This window comes from Cebus imitator, unplaced genomic scaffold, assembly GCF_001604975.1.
Source record: "Cebus imitator isolate Cc_AM_T3 unplaced genomic scaffold, Cebus_imitator-1.0 Scaffold34, whole genome shotgun sequence".
In the NCBI taxonomy this organism is placed as follows: Eukaryota; Metazoa; Chordata; class Mammalia; order Primates; family Cebidae; genus Cebus; species Cebus imitator.
In genome coordinates this window covers 8,262,057-8,277,435 of record NW_016107349.1, presented here as the reverse complement: position 1 = coordinate 8,277,435, position 15,379 = coordinate 8,262,057, and the positions used below count along the sequence as shown (strand labels likewise).

At 43.0% G+C, this 15,379-nt stretch overlaps 1 protein-coding gene across 1 annotated transcript in view; it reads left to right on the top strand.

The window, feature by feature from the left end:
* The window catches only part of PTPN21 (protein tyrosine phosphatase non-receptor type 21), a 90,215-nt gene extending 75,249 nt beyond the window's left edge, over positions 1-14,966 (top strand). The window contains exons 13-19 of the mRNA XM_017524633.2: positions 333-1,762; positions 6,735-6,872; positions 8,054-8,275; positions 10,446-10,574; positions 10,761-10,995; positions 11,717-11,877; positions 12,534-14,966. Of these exons, the coding sequence (XP_017380122.1) occupies positions 333-1,762; positions 6,735-6,872; positions 8,054-8,275; positions 10,446-10,574; positions 10,761-10,995; positions 11,717-11,877; positions 12,534-12,662 (2,444 nt within the window). The 3' untranslated portion in view covers positions 12,663-14,966. The remainder of the gene's footprint in view (positions 1-332; positions 1,763-6,734; positions 6,873-8,053; positions 8,276-10,445; positions 10,575-10,760; positions 10,996-11,716; positions 11,878-12,533) is intronic.
* The last annotated feature ends 413 nt before the right edge of the window (positions 14,967-15,379 follow it).

The window sequence follows — 15,379 nt, the reverse complement described above, 5'->3', positions numbered from 1 at the left end:
CCTCCTGGGTTCAGGCAATTCTCCTGCCTCAGCCTCCTGAGTAGCTGGGATTACAGGCACGCGCCACCATGCCCAGCTGATTTTTTGTATTTTTAGTAGAGACGGGGTTTCACTATGTTGACCAGGATGGTCTCGATCTCTTGACCTCGTGATCCACCCGCCTCGGCCTCCCAAAGTGCTGGGATTACAGGCGTGAGCCACCGCGCCCGGCCTTAGCATGGATTTTTACAATCTGTTAAAAGTGTCATCAGAGGTTAAGGGCTGATCTCAATATTTGGTAGGAGTAATTAGTCCAATTTTAAAAAATCTCATTTGGAACTCATTTTTTCTAGATAACCTCTTTGTGCCCAACCAGAACGGATACTACTGTCACTCTCAGACAAGCTTGGATAGAGCCCAGATTGACTTCAATGGTCGGATCCGTAACGGCAGTGTCTACAGTGCGCACAGCACCAACTCCTTAAATAATCCTCAGGCCTACTTGCAGGCCTCGCCGATGTCGTCCAACCCCAGCATCACCGGGAGTGACGTCATGAGGCCCGACTACGTCCCGTCCCATCGGCACAGCGCCCTGATACCCCCGTCCTACCGCCCCACCCCAGACTATGAGACTGTGATGAAGCAGCTCAACCGGGGCCTGGTGCACGCTGAACGGCAGAGCCACTCGCTGCGAAACCTCAACATCGGCAGCTCGTACGCCTACAGCCGGCCTGCGGCTCTGGTCTACAGCCAGCCCGAGATCCGCGAGCACGCGCAGCTCCCCTCGCCACCGGCCGCGCACTGCCCGTTCAGCCTGAGCTACAGCTTCCACAGCCCGTCTCCCTACCCCTACCCCGCCGAGCGGCGGCCCGTGGTGGGCGCGGTCAGCGTGCCCGAGCTGACCAACGCACAGCTGCAGGCGCAGGACTACCCGGCCCCCAACATCATGCGGACGCAGGTGTACCGGCCGCCCCCGCCCTATCCGCCGCCCCGGCCAGCCAACAGCACGCCCGACCTGTCCCGCCACCTGTACATCAGCAGCAGCAACCCCGACCTCATCACGCGGCGCGTGCACCACTCGGTGCAGACGTTCCAGGAGGACAGCCTGCCCGTGGCACACTCGCTGCAGGAGGTCAGCGAGCCCCTCACCGCCGCGCGCCACGCGCAGTTGCACAAGCGGAACAGCATCGAGGTGGCCGGGCTCAGCCACGGCCTGGAGGGCCTGCGGCTCAAGGAGCGGACCCTGTCTGCGTCGGCGGCGGAGGTGGCGGCGCCGCGAGCCCTCTCGGCCGGCTCCCAGCCCAGCGTTTTTGCCGAGCGGACAAAGCGGGAAGAGCCAGAGGAGCCGGAGGGCTTGAGATACGGCCATAAGAAGTCCCTGTCGGACGCCACCATGCTGATCCACAGCAGTGAGGAGGACGAGGACTTCGAGGAGGAGAGTGGCGCCCGGGCGCCCCCTGCACGTGCGGGCGAGCCCAGGCCGGGCCTGGCCCAGGACCCACCCGGCTGCCCCCGCTCCCTGCTCGCCGGGCCCCTGCACATCCTCGAGCCCAAGGTCCACGTCCCGGACGCAGAGAAGAGGACAACGGACAACAGCCCTATCTGCATGGCAGCAGAGGCCCAGCGGCCCCGGAGAGACGGGCTGCTGACACCCTCCATGTCAGAGTCAGACCTCACCACGTCGGGCCGCTATCGTGCCCGGAGGGACTCTTTGAAGAAGAGGCCAGTGTCGGACCTCCTCTCTGGGAAAAAGAACATCGTGGAAGGGCTCCCGCCCCTGGGGGTAAGTCGCTTGGAGAGCAGTGCCAAGCAGGGAACTGCGCCTTCGCCGGCCGCTCCACACCTCTGCGCCCGGGCGGTGCTTTCACTCATCACTTCCCATGCTTTTGGGCTCCTCTTGTTCTTTTAACTTTTTTCATTCCCCACGTCACTCTCTTTTTGTCTTTTTTTGAATACATGTAAATTTGTATGTGAAATCATGGGGATCCACTTGAATTTTAGTAGTTTTAATGGAGATAATGAATTACTGTACATGAAGTGAAAAGGCAAATTCACAGGGCTTTGTGGAAAGGAATGCAAAAGATGAATGAAATCTTTTAGTAATGCAGTATTAAGGAAAAGACAGTTAAGATTTCATAACTTTAACCAGGATTGCTTTAGTCGCCCATTAAAAATACTGTGGGTGATGCGGCACCCTAGGGGTGCATTTGTTCAGTTTGCTCAAGAGATATCTGAGAGGAGTATACAGGCATGTGTTCTCAGTCCTAATATAATTCTCCAGGTTGGAGTGTGTGGATTCAGCTTACATATCTTGGCCGTGATTCTTCAGAGTGATTCTGGAGTTGGGAAGGTGGCACTCTGTCAAGGCAAATCCTGGGACGTCCTGGTATCTTCAATTTAAAAGAAAGATGAATTCAGCTGAGAATCAGGAAAGTCCCTTGTGGAAGATGCAGTTCTTTAATATTCAGTGTAAGAAATAAATAGGATTTAAGCACTTTTTACCTACTTGAAGCAAAATATAAAAAAGCATAATACCATCATCTCTAGCTGCCATTCTTGGAGCATTTACGATGGGCCATATGCTTCCTCTACTTTCCTGGACTATTTACAGTAAGCCTGTTGTTGTTGCCTGTTTTACAGATGAAGAAACAGACTTAGATATTATAGATATTAACTGACTTTTCCAAGGTCACACGACTAGTGAGTAACTGAAGTGGAATTTTAAACCCATACTTTTCTCTGCAGCCTGTTATTATCTACGCTGTAGATGTATGTTCTACATTGAGGTATACTGTGTATATTTTATTAAGTCATAATTGCCTGTTGAATTATGACTAGCCTTGCTAGTCTGTCTTTCACTGAAACTTTTTAACTCAGTCCTCAACTTGTGACTAAACATTTGTGGCTTTGTCATGAAGTGTGTCCACACTAAGTTATTTTGTTGTAGTGCTCGGGCATCCAGCTCTTCCTGGCCCCTTCTCCACTTCTTGTGTCCTGCACTTGAGCCAGGCTAACTTGATTAGGTCATCCATCCTTTCTCCCGTTGGCTTCCAAGTGTCCTGGCAACTAGGGTTCTCCTTGCCTCATCGCTGCTAGACTGCAAACTCAGACAAGAGGGCTCATCTCAATGTGATTCTGGCCTAGTGTGCAAGATCCTTTAAAATGCTGCAACACCTTTCTAAGCAGGAAAAAACTCACACTATTATAGTGCTTATGAGATTAATACAAATAGAGAAAAACTGCGTAACAAAATGTGCCATAGATTTAAATTTGCTTTCTTTTAATCAGTTTTGGGTCTGAATTTTAAGTTGGTTTTTACATTTTTCACAAGCGAACTACATAACTCACGTACCTGAACAGTCAAGGCCGTTGCCTTCAGTGGACACAGGAGAGTGCAGGGAGGAATGATTCAGGGATAAGGTGTGGGTAGATTTTCCAGAGTAACTCACTGAGTCCCTGAGCCAGCTGGACAAGGTCCTTTTATAGTTAACACTCTTCCCATTGCATTAAGAATGGTCCGTTTTTATATGTGACTCAAGTACTTTCCACAAATCATATTCGAGTACAGCTCAGTACTCAGGCCTATTTTATCCCTTTATGTTTTGAATGGGGCCTGGTAGGTTCAGTTAAATCTGAGGACTTTGATCAATTTGATTTTCTTAAAATAACTTTTCTCTCCCATTGACTTTTAAGACCACAATATTAGTAAAATTATGTGACTGGATTGTTTTTGGTCCTTTTTTCTTAAAGGATTCTACTGAAAGAAATGGTATGCAGCTACAGTCATGGGTAAAGAGCAAAAGGTACTACGAGTTAAGAACCTTGGGCCTGAGTCTAGAGCCTGCCATTTGTGAGTTCTCTGTGATGTGGTCAGGACTCTTCATGCGTCAGAACCTCAGCTTCCACATCAGATAACCTGAGATCACGGGCGGCCATCCCTGCTCTGCCTGCTTCGTGGCATTTTGTCCCATATGCAGTTAGACTTGAAAAAATGCCTCCTGAATTATATGATTCAGCAGAACTGATTTTAGTGAAAGATTTGCTTTTGTTTGTTTTGACACTGATTACCTTATAAAAGAGACAGCTATGGGACCTCAGACAATCTGTGACTCCGTTTTTACATTTGTAAATGAGAAGACCCAGAGAGTTGTTGGGGGAATAAAATGAGGTTCTGGCACATTGAAAGTGCTTAGTCAGTCTTACCATATTACTGTGAGGTTGTATCATACATTTAACTTAATGGCTTTCAAGAGAGGAAGAGGCCAATCCCCTGTTGTGCCCTCTGACCTTTCATAGTAACATGGGGTTGCCATTATCTTCATTGTTACAACAAACAAATTTCCTAATGTGAATTAAGGTTGTGGAGATTTAGTATTAAAAAGAGTGAAATAAACTGCAGACAAGAAGGAATGATTTTGGAATTCTCCACCCATTTCCACCTCCAGTGACCTGATTGTTATCGTAAAGGCAGACTGGTTTGGGTGCTTATACATCTACATGAAGGTTTTCTTTCTGCTGTACCCTTTAGTTTCGTGCAGTTGTTCTAACATAAGAAATTACTGTGCAGGGTATACATTAAAGTCCTGTACTTATAAGGGCTAATTAAGGCATATTCAAGGCAAGTTTTGACTACATACGACATTCTTCCAATACTGGCTTTTGAACTGACCTCAGCCAATCAGCTTTATCCAGCATGTCCCAGTGTGGGATATTTTGAGTCATTTTCAGCCAGAGAAGTGCCAGAGCTAGCTCATATTGGCTGGCAAGCACCAATTAAATTTTCAGAAATCTTGTGAGCCAACTGATGTGACATTAACAGTTTGAAACTGGCTGTGATGGAAGTATTTACACCATGGATATGGGTAAACACCAATCAGAACTTCCTTCCAAGAGCCAGTTGCTAAACATTACCAGCTCATCACTGTTTTCTGCACTTGCTAGAATCATGAAATTTTAGCCTAAGCAGGAACTTTTTAGTCTGTATGTCTGTGTCTGTGTGTGTCTGTCTCTTTTGGCCTAGATGAGGCTTAGAAAGGAAAAGTGGCTTGCCTGAAAGAAGTTGGTCAGTTAGAGGCTGGCTGTGAACCCAGGGCTCTGCCAGTTTCTAGTCTAGACTGCCTTATGTGGGGAGCTCATGGTCAAATGTGAATTATAAAATTAAAAATTAATCCACTTAGCTTTTTGAGTTAGGTACCATAGTCTCCAATTACAGCAGCAATCTTTTAGCACTTTTCTCGCTCTTACCAAGATGCCTTTTCCTTGTGTTCTTGCTCCATTATCATAGGGCTTCATGGCCTGTCACAGACTGAGAGAGCTGGAATAACACTGATTTTGTTTACAGGACAGAATAGAGAAAACCATTTTTTTCCACATTGGGGCTACTCTCATTATATTGATAGTTTCCAAGGAAGTATAGTTATATCCAAGGAAACTTAATCTTCTTTTTTGTTGAGACGGAGTCTCGCTCTCTTGCCAGACTGGAGTGCAGTGGGGCAATCTCAGCTCACTGCAACCCCCGCCTGCTGGGTTCAAGGGATTCTCTTGCCTCAGCCTCCTGAGCTAGGATTATAGGGGCACGCTACCACACCCAGCTAATTTTTGTATTTTTAGTAGAGACGGGGTTTCACCATGTTGGCCGGGATGGTTTTGATTTCGTGACCTGGTGATCCGCCCGCCTTGGCCTCCCAAAGTGCTGGGATTATAGGAATGAGCCACCGGGCCCGGCCAACTTAGCGTTCTTAGGCTTATTATTCCCAGAGAGGAAAATTATGCCCTAATAGTAACTTTGAGAAATGCCTGTTTTCAGGAGACAGGATTTTGTTGATGCTTTCTCTTTTGTCCTGTCCTCTGGGTGTCATGATGGAGATTTTAGTCCTGTTTTATTTTCCTTTAAAATGTAGCCATTCTGAGAGGTAGCACTACCTAACCTGGGTTATCCAAGTCTGCACTAGAACATAGAGTAGGATATGGAGGGAGCTTCAACACACAAAGGGGCTGCTGCAGAAAGCATTTAATTTTTTCAGAATGACTTAAAAAATTTATATATTTTAAAAATTGTAAAAGCTGGCCAGGCCTGGTGGTACACGCCTGTAATCTCAAGAACTTTTGGACACCAATGCAGGAGGATTGCTTAAGTGTAGGGGTTTGAGACCGTCCTGGGCAACACAGTGAGACCCCATCTCTACAAAAAACACAAAGATTAGTTGGGCATGGTGGTATGCGCTGGTAGTCCCAGCTACTCAGGAGCTTCAGGTGGGATTGCTTGAGACTGGAGGTTGAGGCTGCAGTGAGCTACAATGGTGCTACTGCATTCCATCCAGCCTGGTTGACAGAGTGAGACCCTGTCTCAAAATATATATATATATTACCATATATATATATATAAAAGCTTATTACAGTCAAGTGATTACATTTAAAGCTTTTTTTTATGGACTGCAGCTGATTTTTTATGTGTGTCTTGTTTTAAAAGGAATGCGGTCTGCCTGGAGCCTCACCTTTCATTACAACAACTTTGTAACCAATTGCGTTTCAAAACCTTCTATCTGGAAGACTTATCAGGGCTTTGGCCTTGAAAGGAATGTCTTCCTACTAATGTTTAGTTAAACAAGTGGTGTGTGAAGGAGTGTAGTCTTTCTGGGTTTATTAGCAAAGGAGAACACTCCCACTGTTTGTTCCTGGTCTTCAGTGCATTGAAATTTCTTTTCACGGGGTTGTATTTGTGTGTATTTCACATATACATATACATCTTTTTACAGGGAATGAAAAAGACTCGAGTAGATGCAAAAAAAATTGGTCCTCTTAAACTGGCTGCCCTAAATGGACTCTCCCTATCTCGAATCCCTCTGCCTGATGAAGGAAAGGAAGTGCCTACCAGAGCAACAAATGATGAAAGGGTACGTATGGGACACACGGGGCCTTGTGCCTTCTCTGGGACAACCGACAAATACTGGGCAAATGCCTTCATGAAATTTTGAATTTTCTAACACAGTTTAATTATTTAATAAATGAGTGTTAAGGAATTTTGTAATATGGGCCTCAAAATTGGGGCAAATTATAGCTAATGTCTTAATAGATAATTTCAGGTTTAAATGCTGATTTTTTTGTGTGTTTATTTCTGAATGTTCTTTTTTACCTTCCCCTGGCCTTTGGGGCAGTTTTGATTTTGATGGCCTTAAAGTGAGAAGAAATCTACAAAAATACAGGAGTATACATAAGAAAGACAGCAGACACTGACTTTTATTATGTTGAAAGTTTATCTACAGAGTAGTTTTTCAATTTTTCAAACTTCCTTTGTGCCTGAGATGTATTTTCTATGAAATTTTATTATATCAAAATGAGATAGGCATACATTTGCCTTACAACGGGGTCTTGGAGGTAGTTCCCAGTATTTCTTCCTGCTTTAGTCTTTTATATATCATACGATATAAAATGGAAACATTTGTTCATAGATATTGGAACTAATTATCTGTCCCCTAGATTTACTGTTCTCCAGGAGAATTCCATAAGGGGTCACAAAACTGACCACAGACCTAGAGAAAATGAATTCAACAAATTTCTTTAGGCCAGTGTTTAACTTTAAACACAACTTTGCATTATGTTTCTCACCAAAATGATTGTCCTTTTTTCTTTTAACTCCTGTTGTTGTGGATTGGTAAAATTCTAACTTTGTTTTCACCTAGAATTTTGTTTTTGGTTTTGTTTTGTTTTGTTTGAAATAGGGTCCCATGGTTCACTATAGCCTCAATCTCCTGGGCTCAAGCAATCCTCCTGCCTCATCCTCCCAAGTAACTGGGACTGCAGGATGCACCACCACACCCGGCTCAGTTATAAATTTTTTGTAGAGATGGGGTCTCACTGTGTTGCTTAGGCTGGTCCCAAACTCCTAGGCTCAAGTGAGCCTCCCTCCTCAGCCTCCCAAAGTGCTAAGATTACAGGTGTGAGCCACTGTGCCCAACCTAGAATTTTCAATATTAGTGCTAGATTTGAAGCAGAAAACAATATTTCAAATATAGAGTCAAAATGTAGCTGCGACATGTGGCTATATTCATGTTATTCCACATATTCTGTTTTATAGTGTAAAATTCTGGAACAACGATTAGAACAAGGAATGGTATTCACAGAATATGAAAGAATTCTTAAGAAACGGCTAGTTGATGGGGAGTGCTCAACAGCACGACTCCCTGAAAATGCAGAAAGAAATCGATTCCAAGATGTTCTCCCTTATGACGATGCAAGAGTGGAGTTGGTCCCAACTAAAGAAAACAATACTGGTTACGTCAATGCATCACATATTAAGGTGAGAGGAATACCTCATGTAATAAACAGCACATGCAGTTTCAGTTAAGTTATAAGAGTGGTAAGAATTGTATTCGTGTCTCTTTAGAATTCAGATATTTAAAAATGTATCTTTATTTTACTTTTTTTAGGTAAACACCCTAGTTTTGAACATTTGTGACAAACTGTATTATAAGCTGGGAAATCCACACACCAATGCTTGATAAAAAGTGACTATCAGACAGAGCCAAAGTCATGTCTACTCTCTGTGTGCGAAACCACTCTGCCCCCAACACTGTTACCAGGACTTGGGGCACACTTATTTGCTGGGCTTTTTTTCTTTTTCTTTTTTTGAGATAGAGTCTTGCTCTGTTGCCCAGGCTGGTGGAGTGCAGTGAGGTGGTCATGGCTCCCTGAAGCCTAGACCAGCTCTTGCCTGGCTTTAGAACTCTGTCCTTCTAAATCTGAAGACCTCTTTTTAGCTTCTAAATTCTTTTGGGAGCCACTGAATTGCTAGTTTTTCCTCATCACATACCGACATGCCTTTTTATGTAACAAGAGTATCTGGGCTTTTTGATGGTGTTCACAAAAGCTTTTGACTTACCAAGGTGCCATCTGTTTGCATGTTCCCTTTGCATGTTCCCTATAATAATTTTTAAGTATCACTTTGTTCTTTGAAGAGGTACTTTTTCCTGGAACCAGTATAATGCCATTAAACTGGGGTGATGTTTATGGTGAGAGGTATGGGTCTAGTTGTATTTTTCTGCTTATGGATATCCAGTTTTCCTGGCTCCATATATTTAAGAGGCTGTCCTTCCTCCAATGTATGTTCCTGGCACCTTATCTGGGGTAATGTCACTCCCATGAAAATGGACAAAATGATGATGCACAACACAACACATGATGAAATAAAGCCAGATATTCTGTCTTCCTCACTGTGCCCTTTGTTCATGCTGGCCACATTCAATTCTTTATTTTGCATAGGAGAAATCTCCTTACGGTGAGTGAATGAGTAAGCGTCTGCGGACAGGTGGTGGTTTTTCTATTTAGTTTGCAAGTATTATTTGAGAAGGGAATAGGCTGACACCAAGGCTTTCCTGGAGACTGGCAGTCTGCCTGTGAATGCCAGTACCCCCAATGGCTTTTGGGAATCTATGCACATACTATTTTGTTTTTAAATATAATATAGGCATAATTGACTTAAAAACTGAGGATTTCTTTGAAATAACTCATCCAGTCTTTTAAGACTAGATGGGTAAGAATCGAATGATACTATAGTTCTGTTAGTGATATTTCAAAATCTTCAGCAGCCACCTGCAGGATAGAGGAAAGAATTTGATAGACCTGGGTCTGATTCCTAGATCTAAAATGAGGGCCTTCATCTTACTTATATGGGAATAAATAAATAATGACACCTGCTCTGCAGGCTTCTCATTAGTCCCTTCCTCCTCCCTAGCATGTATTCACTGTTATAACCTGGTACTCACCCACAGTGGCAGCCACTGGGTGCTCAGACGACGTGGAACAGTGACTAGGGGGCTGGCAGCCCTTAGTGAGACTGCATGTGGCACAAGGCGTAGCACGGGGTTTTATATTTAGTGAGTGCTTAGAAGACACTCACAGTATTGTCGTCACTCAATATTGGTGAAGCCAAGGTTTAACCCAGGTCTCTTAACTACAAATCTAGTAATTACTGTTGTATTAGACTGCTCTTAAGAAAGTTAAATCTTAAGTGGAAACTTACTATTATTGTGGAGAGTGGCCTCGACTCAGAAGTTCAGAAGTGAGACTATCTTAAGTAGGAAGTTGTTTCCTTTAAAGAAGAACCATGGCTGCAATAACAGCTACTTCTTGAGTTATGTTCCAGGTACCATAGATACTTAGTCCTCACAACGACCCTAAGAGACTAGGCAGGATTTTTATTTTGTAAATGAGAACTGAGATTCAGAAAGGTTAAGCAGGTTGCATAGATGTAATGTATATTCTGAGTACCTGAGTTTATAAAAATGTCAGTAATGCAAATTGTATTCACAAAAGATTAAAAGTCTTTCCTTATTCTACTGAATAGTCCAGTTTTTACTTTCCAACTTTTTACTTTTTAAAAAAACTTTTGAGTACTACCATGAATGCATGCATACACCTATGTATATCATACACACACATCAATTTTTTTCGATCTTTTCTAATCCCAGGTCTCTGTCAGTGGAATCGAATGGGATTATATTGCCACACAAGGACCATTACAGAATACCTGTCAAGACTTTTGGCAGATGGTATGGGAACAGGGAATTGCAATTATAGCAATGGTGACAGCAGAAGAGGTAGGTGCTCATTTCTCTTAAGTGATTTTCTCAGCCTCTGAAGAATAGTTAATGTTAATCCTCTATAATCCTGACCTTTAGAGAAAAAAGCAGGGTAGGGTTGTGGTTTTGTTTCAGATGTACTCTGTGTGAGAAGGGCATCCACTGCTGGATCTCAAGTCATTTAACCATGTTCGTCTTTAACAGGAGGGTGGAAGGGAGAAGAGCTTTAGGTATTGGCCACGACTTGGTTCCAGGCACAACACTGTCACCTACGGAAGGTTTAAGATCACAACCCGGTTCCGCACAGACTCTGGCTGCTATGCCACCACGGGCTTGAAGATGAAGCACCTCCTTACTGGGCAAGAGAGGACCGTCTGGCACCTCCAATACACAGACTGGCCTGAGCATGGCTGCCCAGAGGACCTCAAGGGATTTTTATGTGAGTGACTTTAACTTTGTTCCCAGGACAGCTGCCTCTTGAGAGAAACATTTATGTTTCTGAAATATTTCCTTTATGTTCTCTCATATAAGCTTCAGACTTTTTTTTTGTTTTTGTTTTTTTTGAGATGGAGTCTTGCTCTGTCACCCAGGCTGGAGTGTAGTGGTGAGATCTTGGCACACTGCAACCTCCGCCTCCTGGGTTGAAGTGATTCTCCTGCCTCAGCCTCCTGAGTAGTCGGGGTTACAGGTGTGTGCCACCATGCCTGGCTAATTTTTGTATTTTAGCAGAGACAGCGTTTCACCATGCTGGTCAGGCTGGTCTTGAACTCGTGACGTCATGATCCACCTGCCGCGGCCTCCCAAAGTGCTGGGCTTTACAGGCGTGAGCCACTGCGCCTGGCCCAGACTTGTTTTAACATAAAGAACACAAGTGTTTTGGGGAGGCTTAACAAGAGGGTTATAAATTATGATTTGGTAGTGAGTGGAATGCCACAACTGACTCAGTACCTTCCCCATTTCATTTTGTAGATCAGAAAGTGGGCAGAGGTAGTGACTTGCTCAGGGTCACACTGTCCCTTGGTGGTTGGGTTTGATTAACTGGCACCCAGTGCTCTTTTATCTGCAGTCCTCTCCATCCGTGGAGAGAAAATGAAAATTGAATCACTGATGTGATATGCCTTGATCCTTGAGTATTTTTCTATTTCATTAATTTTCCACAGCATACCTTGAAGAGATCCAGTCTGTTCGACGCCATACAAATAGTACAAGTGATCCCCAAAGCCCCAACCCTCCGTTGTTGGTCCACTGCAGTGCTGGGGTAGGAAGGACTGGAGTCGTTATTTTGTCGGAGATCATGATTGCCTGCCTGGAACACAATGAGGTGATGACTCTTAACGATTGCCTGGCCTTTCTGGGTGGAAATAAGGGGGTAGGGAAGAGAGAGACATAGTGACCTAATAGCTCTTTTTACACACATTTCCTTGGACTGTGATGGCCTCCAGACATTATTAATGTTCCCTGTAAAAGGCTGTATCTTCTTGGAGAGTCTCAGTACCAGTTAGCATATTAAAGACTGTGAGAAGTTATACGATAAATAAAGCTGATATTTTTTTTACTTACCCAGAGTTTTTCAGATTTGAGCTCAGAACCGTTTTTTCCTGTTCACATGTCAAAGAGGATTCATGCTGCCCAGAGCCCTTGCGGGAAATAGCTAGATATTGATAGCACTTAGCACACACAGTTTTTGTAGAATCTTGGTAGTTAGTGAGATATGGTAATTATGTCCAACCATACCAAGTCAGTGAGCTACACCCAGGGAAAGCTGAAGTAGTAGTCTGCATGGACATTCTATTTATAGTTAAAACTAATCAGAAAATCAGAGGTAGGCAGTCATTCATGGCTTATTTCTAGAAGACGCTAGGGTGGAAAAGAGACTGTCCATCTCCTAACCAGGTTTCTGCTAGGACGCTAATGTCTTCCCATCCTTTCTGACACCCCGGGAACGCATTACCTTCATCACTGTTTCTCTCAACCTAGGTGCTGGACATCCCGAGAGTGCTGGACATGCTGAGGCAACAGAGAATGATGCTGGTGCAGACGCTCTGCCAGTACACATTTGTGTACAGAGTCCTCATCCAGTTCCTGAAAAGCTCCAGGCTCATCTAAGCTCCCACATTTCTTACGGGGCCAGTCATGTGAAGCGTTTACAGCTTAAAAAAAAGCGCTTGCCTAACTCATCCTTTCCCCTTGACACTTGATCCACGCAGCGCTGCACTGGGATGTAAATGGTGCAGTCGGAATGGCGGCACACTGAAGGAAACACGCGAAGCACGGGCTGAAGAGGAGATTTCTAACCTGGGAAAGGTGCTCAAGGAGGACTTGGCTTCAAGGGCCTTGCCCTGCCCGGGTCTGTCCGGTTTGCAGTACTTGCACACATTTTGGAGATTGTATTTTCGAGACAATTCTTTTACTGAAGCTATGCTGGGCAATTCTGGCAATCATTAAAGTGCATAGATTTCTATCTTAAATGAGTTTTTGATAATGGTGTTTTATTTTATGACAAATATTTAGGGATTTTCTAGTGAGAACTTTGTGTAGGTATGATCCACAGATATGAGTGGCTCCTATAACTTTGTATTTAAAAATCATGTTATCTTTTGTTATTTTTTTAAAAAACCTTGGGTTTTAATAGTTTAGTTACCAAATTGAAAACTATACTGAGAATCTTAAAAGTGTTATTTTGAAACATCAAAAACATTTTTCTATCCAGAATATTTTTTATCCTAAAAATTCGATAGAGTTGTACCTTCTCTATTTTTCAAACGGGAGCTCAACTCATTTAGATACTGAAATGAGTCAGTTCATGTAAAGTTGGGGATGAAGGCACGTTATTTAAAATATAAGAGAATAAATATTATTTTTTCAGTATTATTCATAAATTAAATGACTTTCATTTTATTGGTTGAAAATGAAGTGGAAAAACAATTGCCTAGGGTGGTTTTAAGCACTTTTTTGTTAAAAACAAATCTGAGTTTTAATATATGTGTTGCTTTGTAGATGACACAGTGACAGTGGGCACTGAGAAGTGTTCTGGGAGAGAGTGGGACTGAGTATGTAAGATGACTAGGACAAGAGTAAGTGGAGCATGACGTTAAGTGCAGGATGCCTTCATCTTTGCAAAAATGCAGTATTATCTACACTCAGACTGAGGTGCTGGGATGGAGAGCAGGGGCTTGGAGTATGGGGGCTGACCCCACAGCACTGTCCCCAGGGAATTCAAGTCCTGTCATGCCAGTGACTTACTCTGTTTCCTTGGGGTTTTTCCACCTAAACCTGTATTTTTTTTTTTTTTTTTCATAAATAAATTCAGCATTATCATTAAAAGAAGCCCTGAAGAGGGCTGTTTTTCCTTTTGGTGGAAAGGGATAGTTAATAATAGTTTTCACCTCTTCTCCCAAAAATACAGTCCAAATTTGTACACAGCAATTGCTGTGGTATTCAAGAGGTACTTGCATTTTAGCTCCTTAATCCCCTGGTCAGTGTTAGCTGTTTAGTGCCCCCTCACCCATCCCATTTAGGCACATCCCAGTAGATAGAGCCAGGCTGAGTTACAGGGGGAGAGTGTCATCTCTGGCCCAGATTAAGATGGCCTTGTCACAATGACCACTGAGTAGGTACGGATGAATGATATGTAGCTGAGGAACCCTCTCCTTTTTCCTTCTTTTTGGGCTCTTCTCACAATGGAAAGCTTCCAAAATGTCAAATCTAGGGCTGTTTCCCAAATTACACTCTTCTAGGCATCATTCTGATTCCCATGTCACTCCTAAAGCAATTTAACACACTTCCATGAGCACTACATGTGTGTTGTCAGCCACGAGACAGACTTCCTACAGAGTGTGTGTACCAGCCTAACTCTGCCTTACCCAGAAGCCAGCCACCTAAGAGGAAAACAGAGGTATTAATGAAAATTGAAAGTAGGTACACTTCTCATGTAGGAACAAAATAAAAATTTTAAATACAAAATTCTTTTTAAAGTCCTTTTTAAAGAACAATAAAACTAAGTGAAAATGTTCAGAAAGAGCCCATTAGAAGAAAGGAATGAGAATTTTTTACTGGGACTATTATTTCCCATCTCTGGAAAAAGTGCTTCTTCCCCTCCCCTTCCCTCTCCATGGTATGTTTTTGTGAAAATGCTTTTCTATTGGGTTTAAACATTTTGAAGTAGCTTGTTGACAAGAACATATTGTAAAACAAATCTAATTAAAGAGTAATATATGGTCTACTTGTGTTCCTGTTGTAATAATTTGACAAGTAAACTTCTGGGGGCAAAATTAATGTTTAAATCTATCACTCTTAAAATGTTGCATGTTTGACATCGTTTCTAAGAGCCATGTTAACTTCAAACTTTTAATTGCAGTTGGTGAATATGAAAGGATTTCTGAATAAAAATCATGATTATCATATTACTGAGCTTTGAAATAGTGTGATTTTCAAGAGCATACGAGAACATTTAAGGGTTCATAAGTTACCGCCTCTGAAATGAGTATATTACTATCTGTCAAACTTACACAGTGCTTCATGTATCTTAGGTATCTTAGTGTCTTTTAATAAAAATTATTAAAATGTGCACTTCCATAAAAAGTAGAGTTATAACCAGTGTTTTCCACTGATCAATTTTGGTATCTCTGGCATCTGTTTTCCTGATTAGTGGCACATTTTGATGAAATGTTTTAGTTGATAGTTTTGAGCACAGAAAGTACTCACTTTTTTTTTAATTTTTTATTTTTGAGATGGAGTCTCGCTCTGTTACCCAGGCTAGAGTGCAGTGGCACGATCTTGGCTCACTGTAACCTCTGCCTTCTGGGTTCAGGCGATTCTCCTGC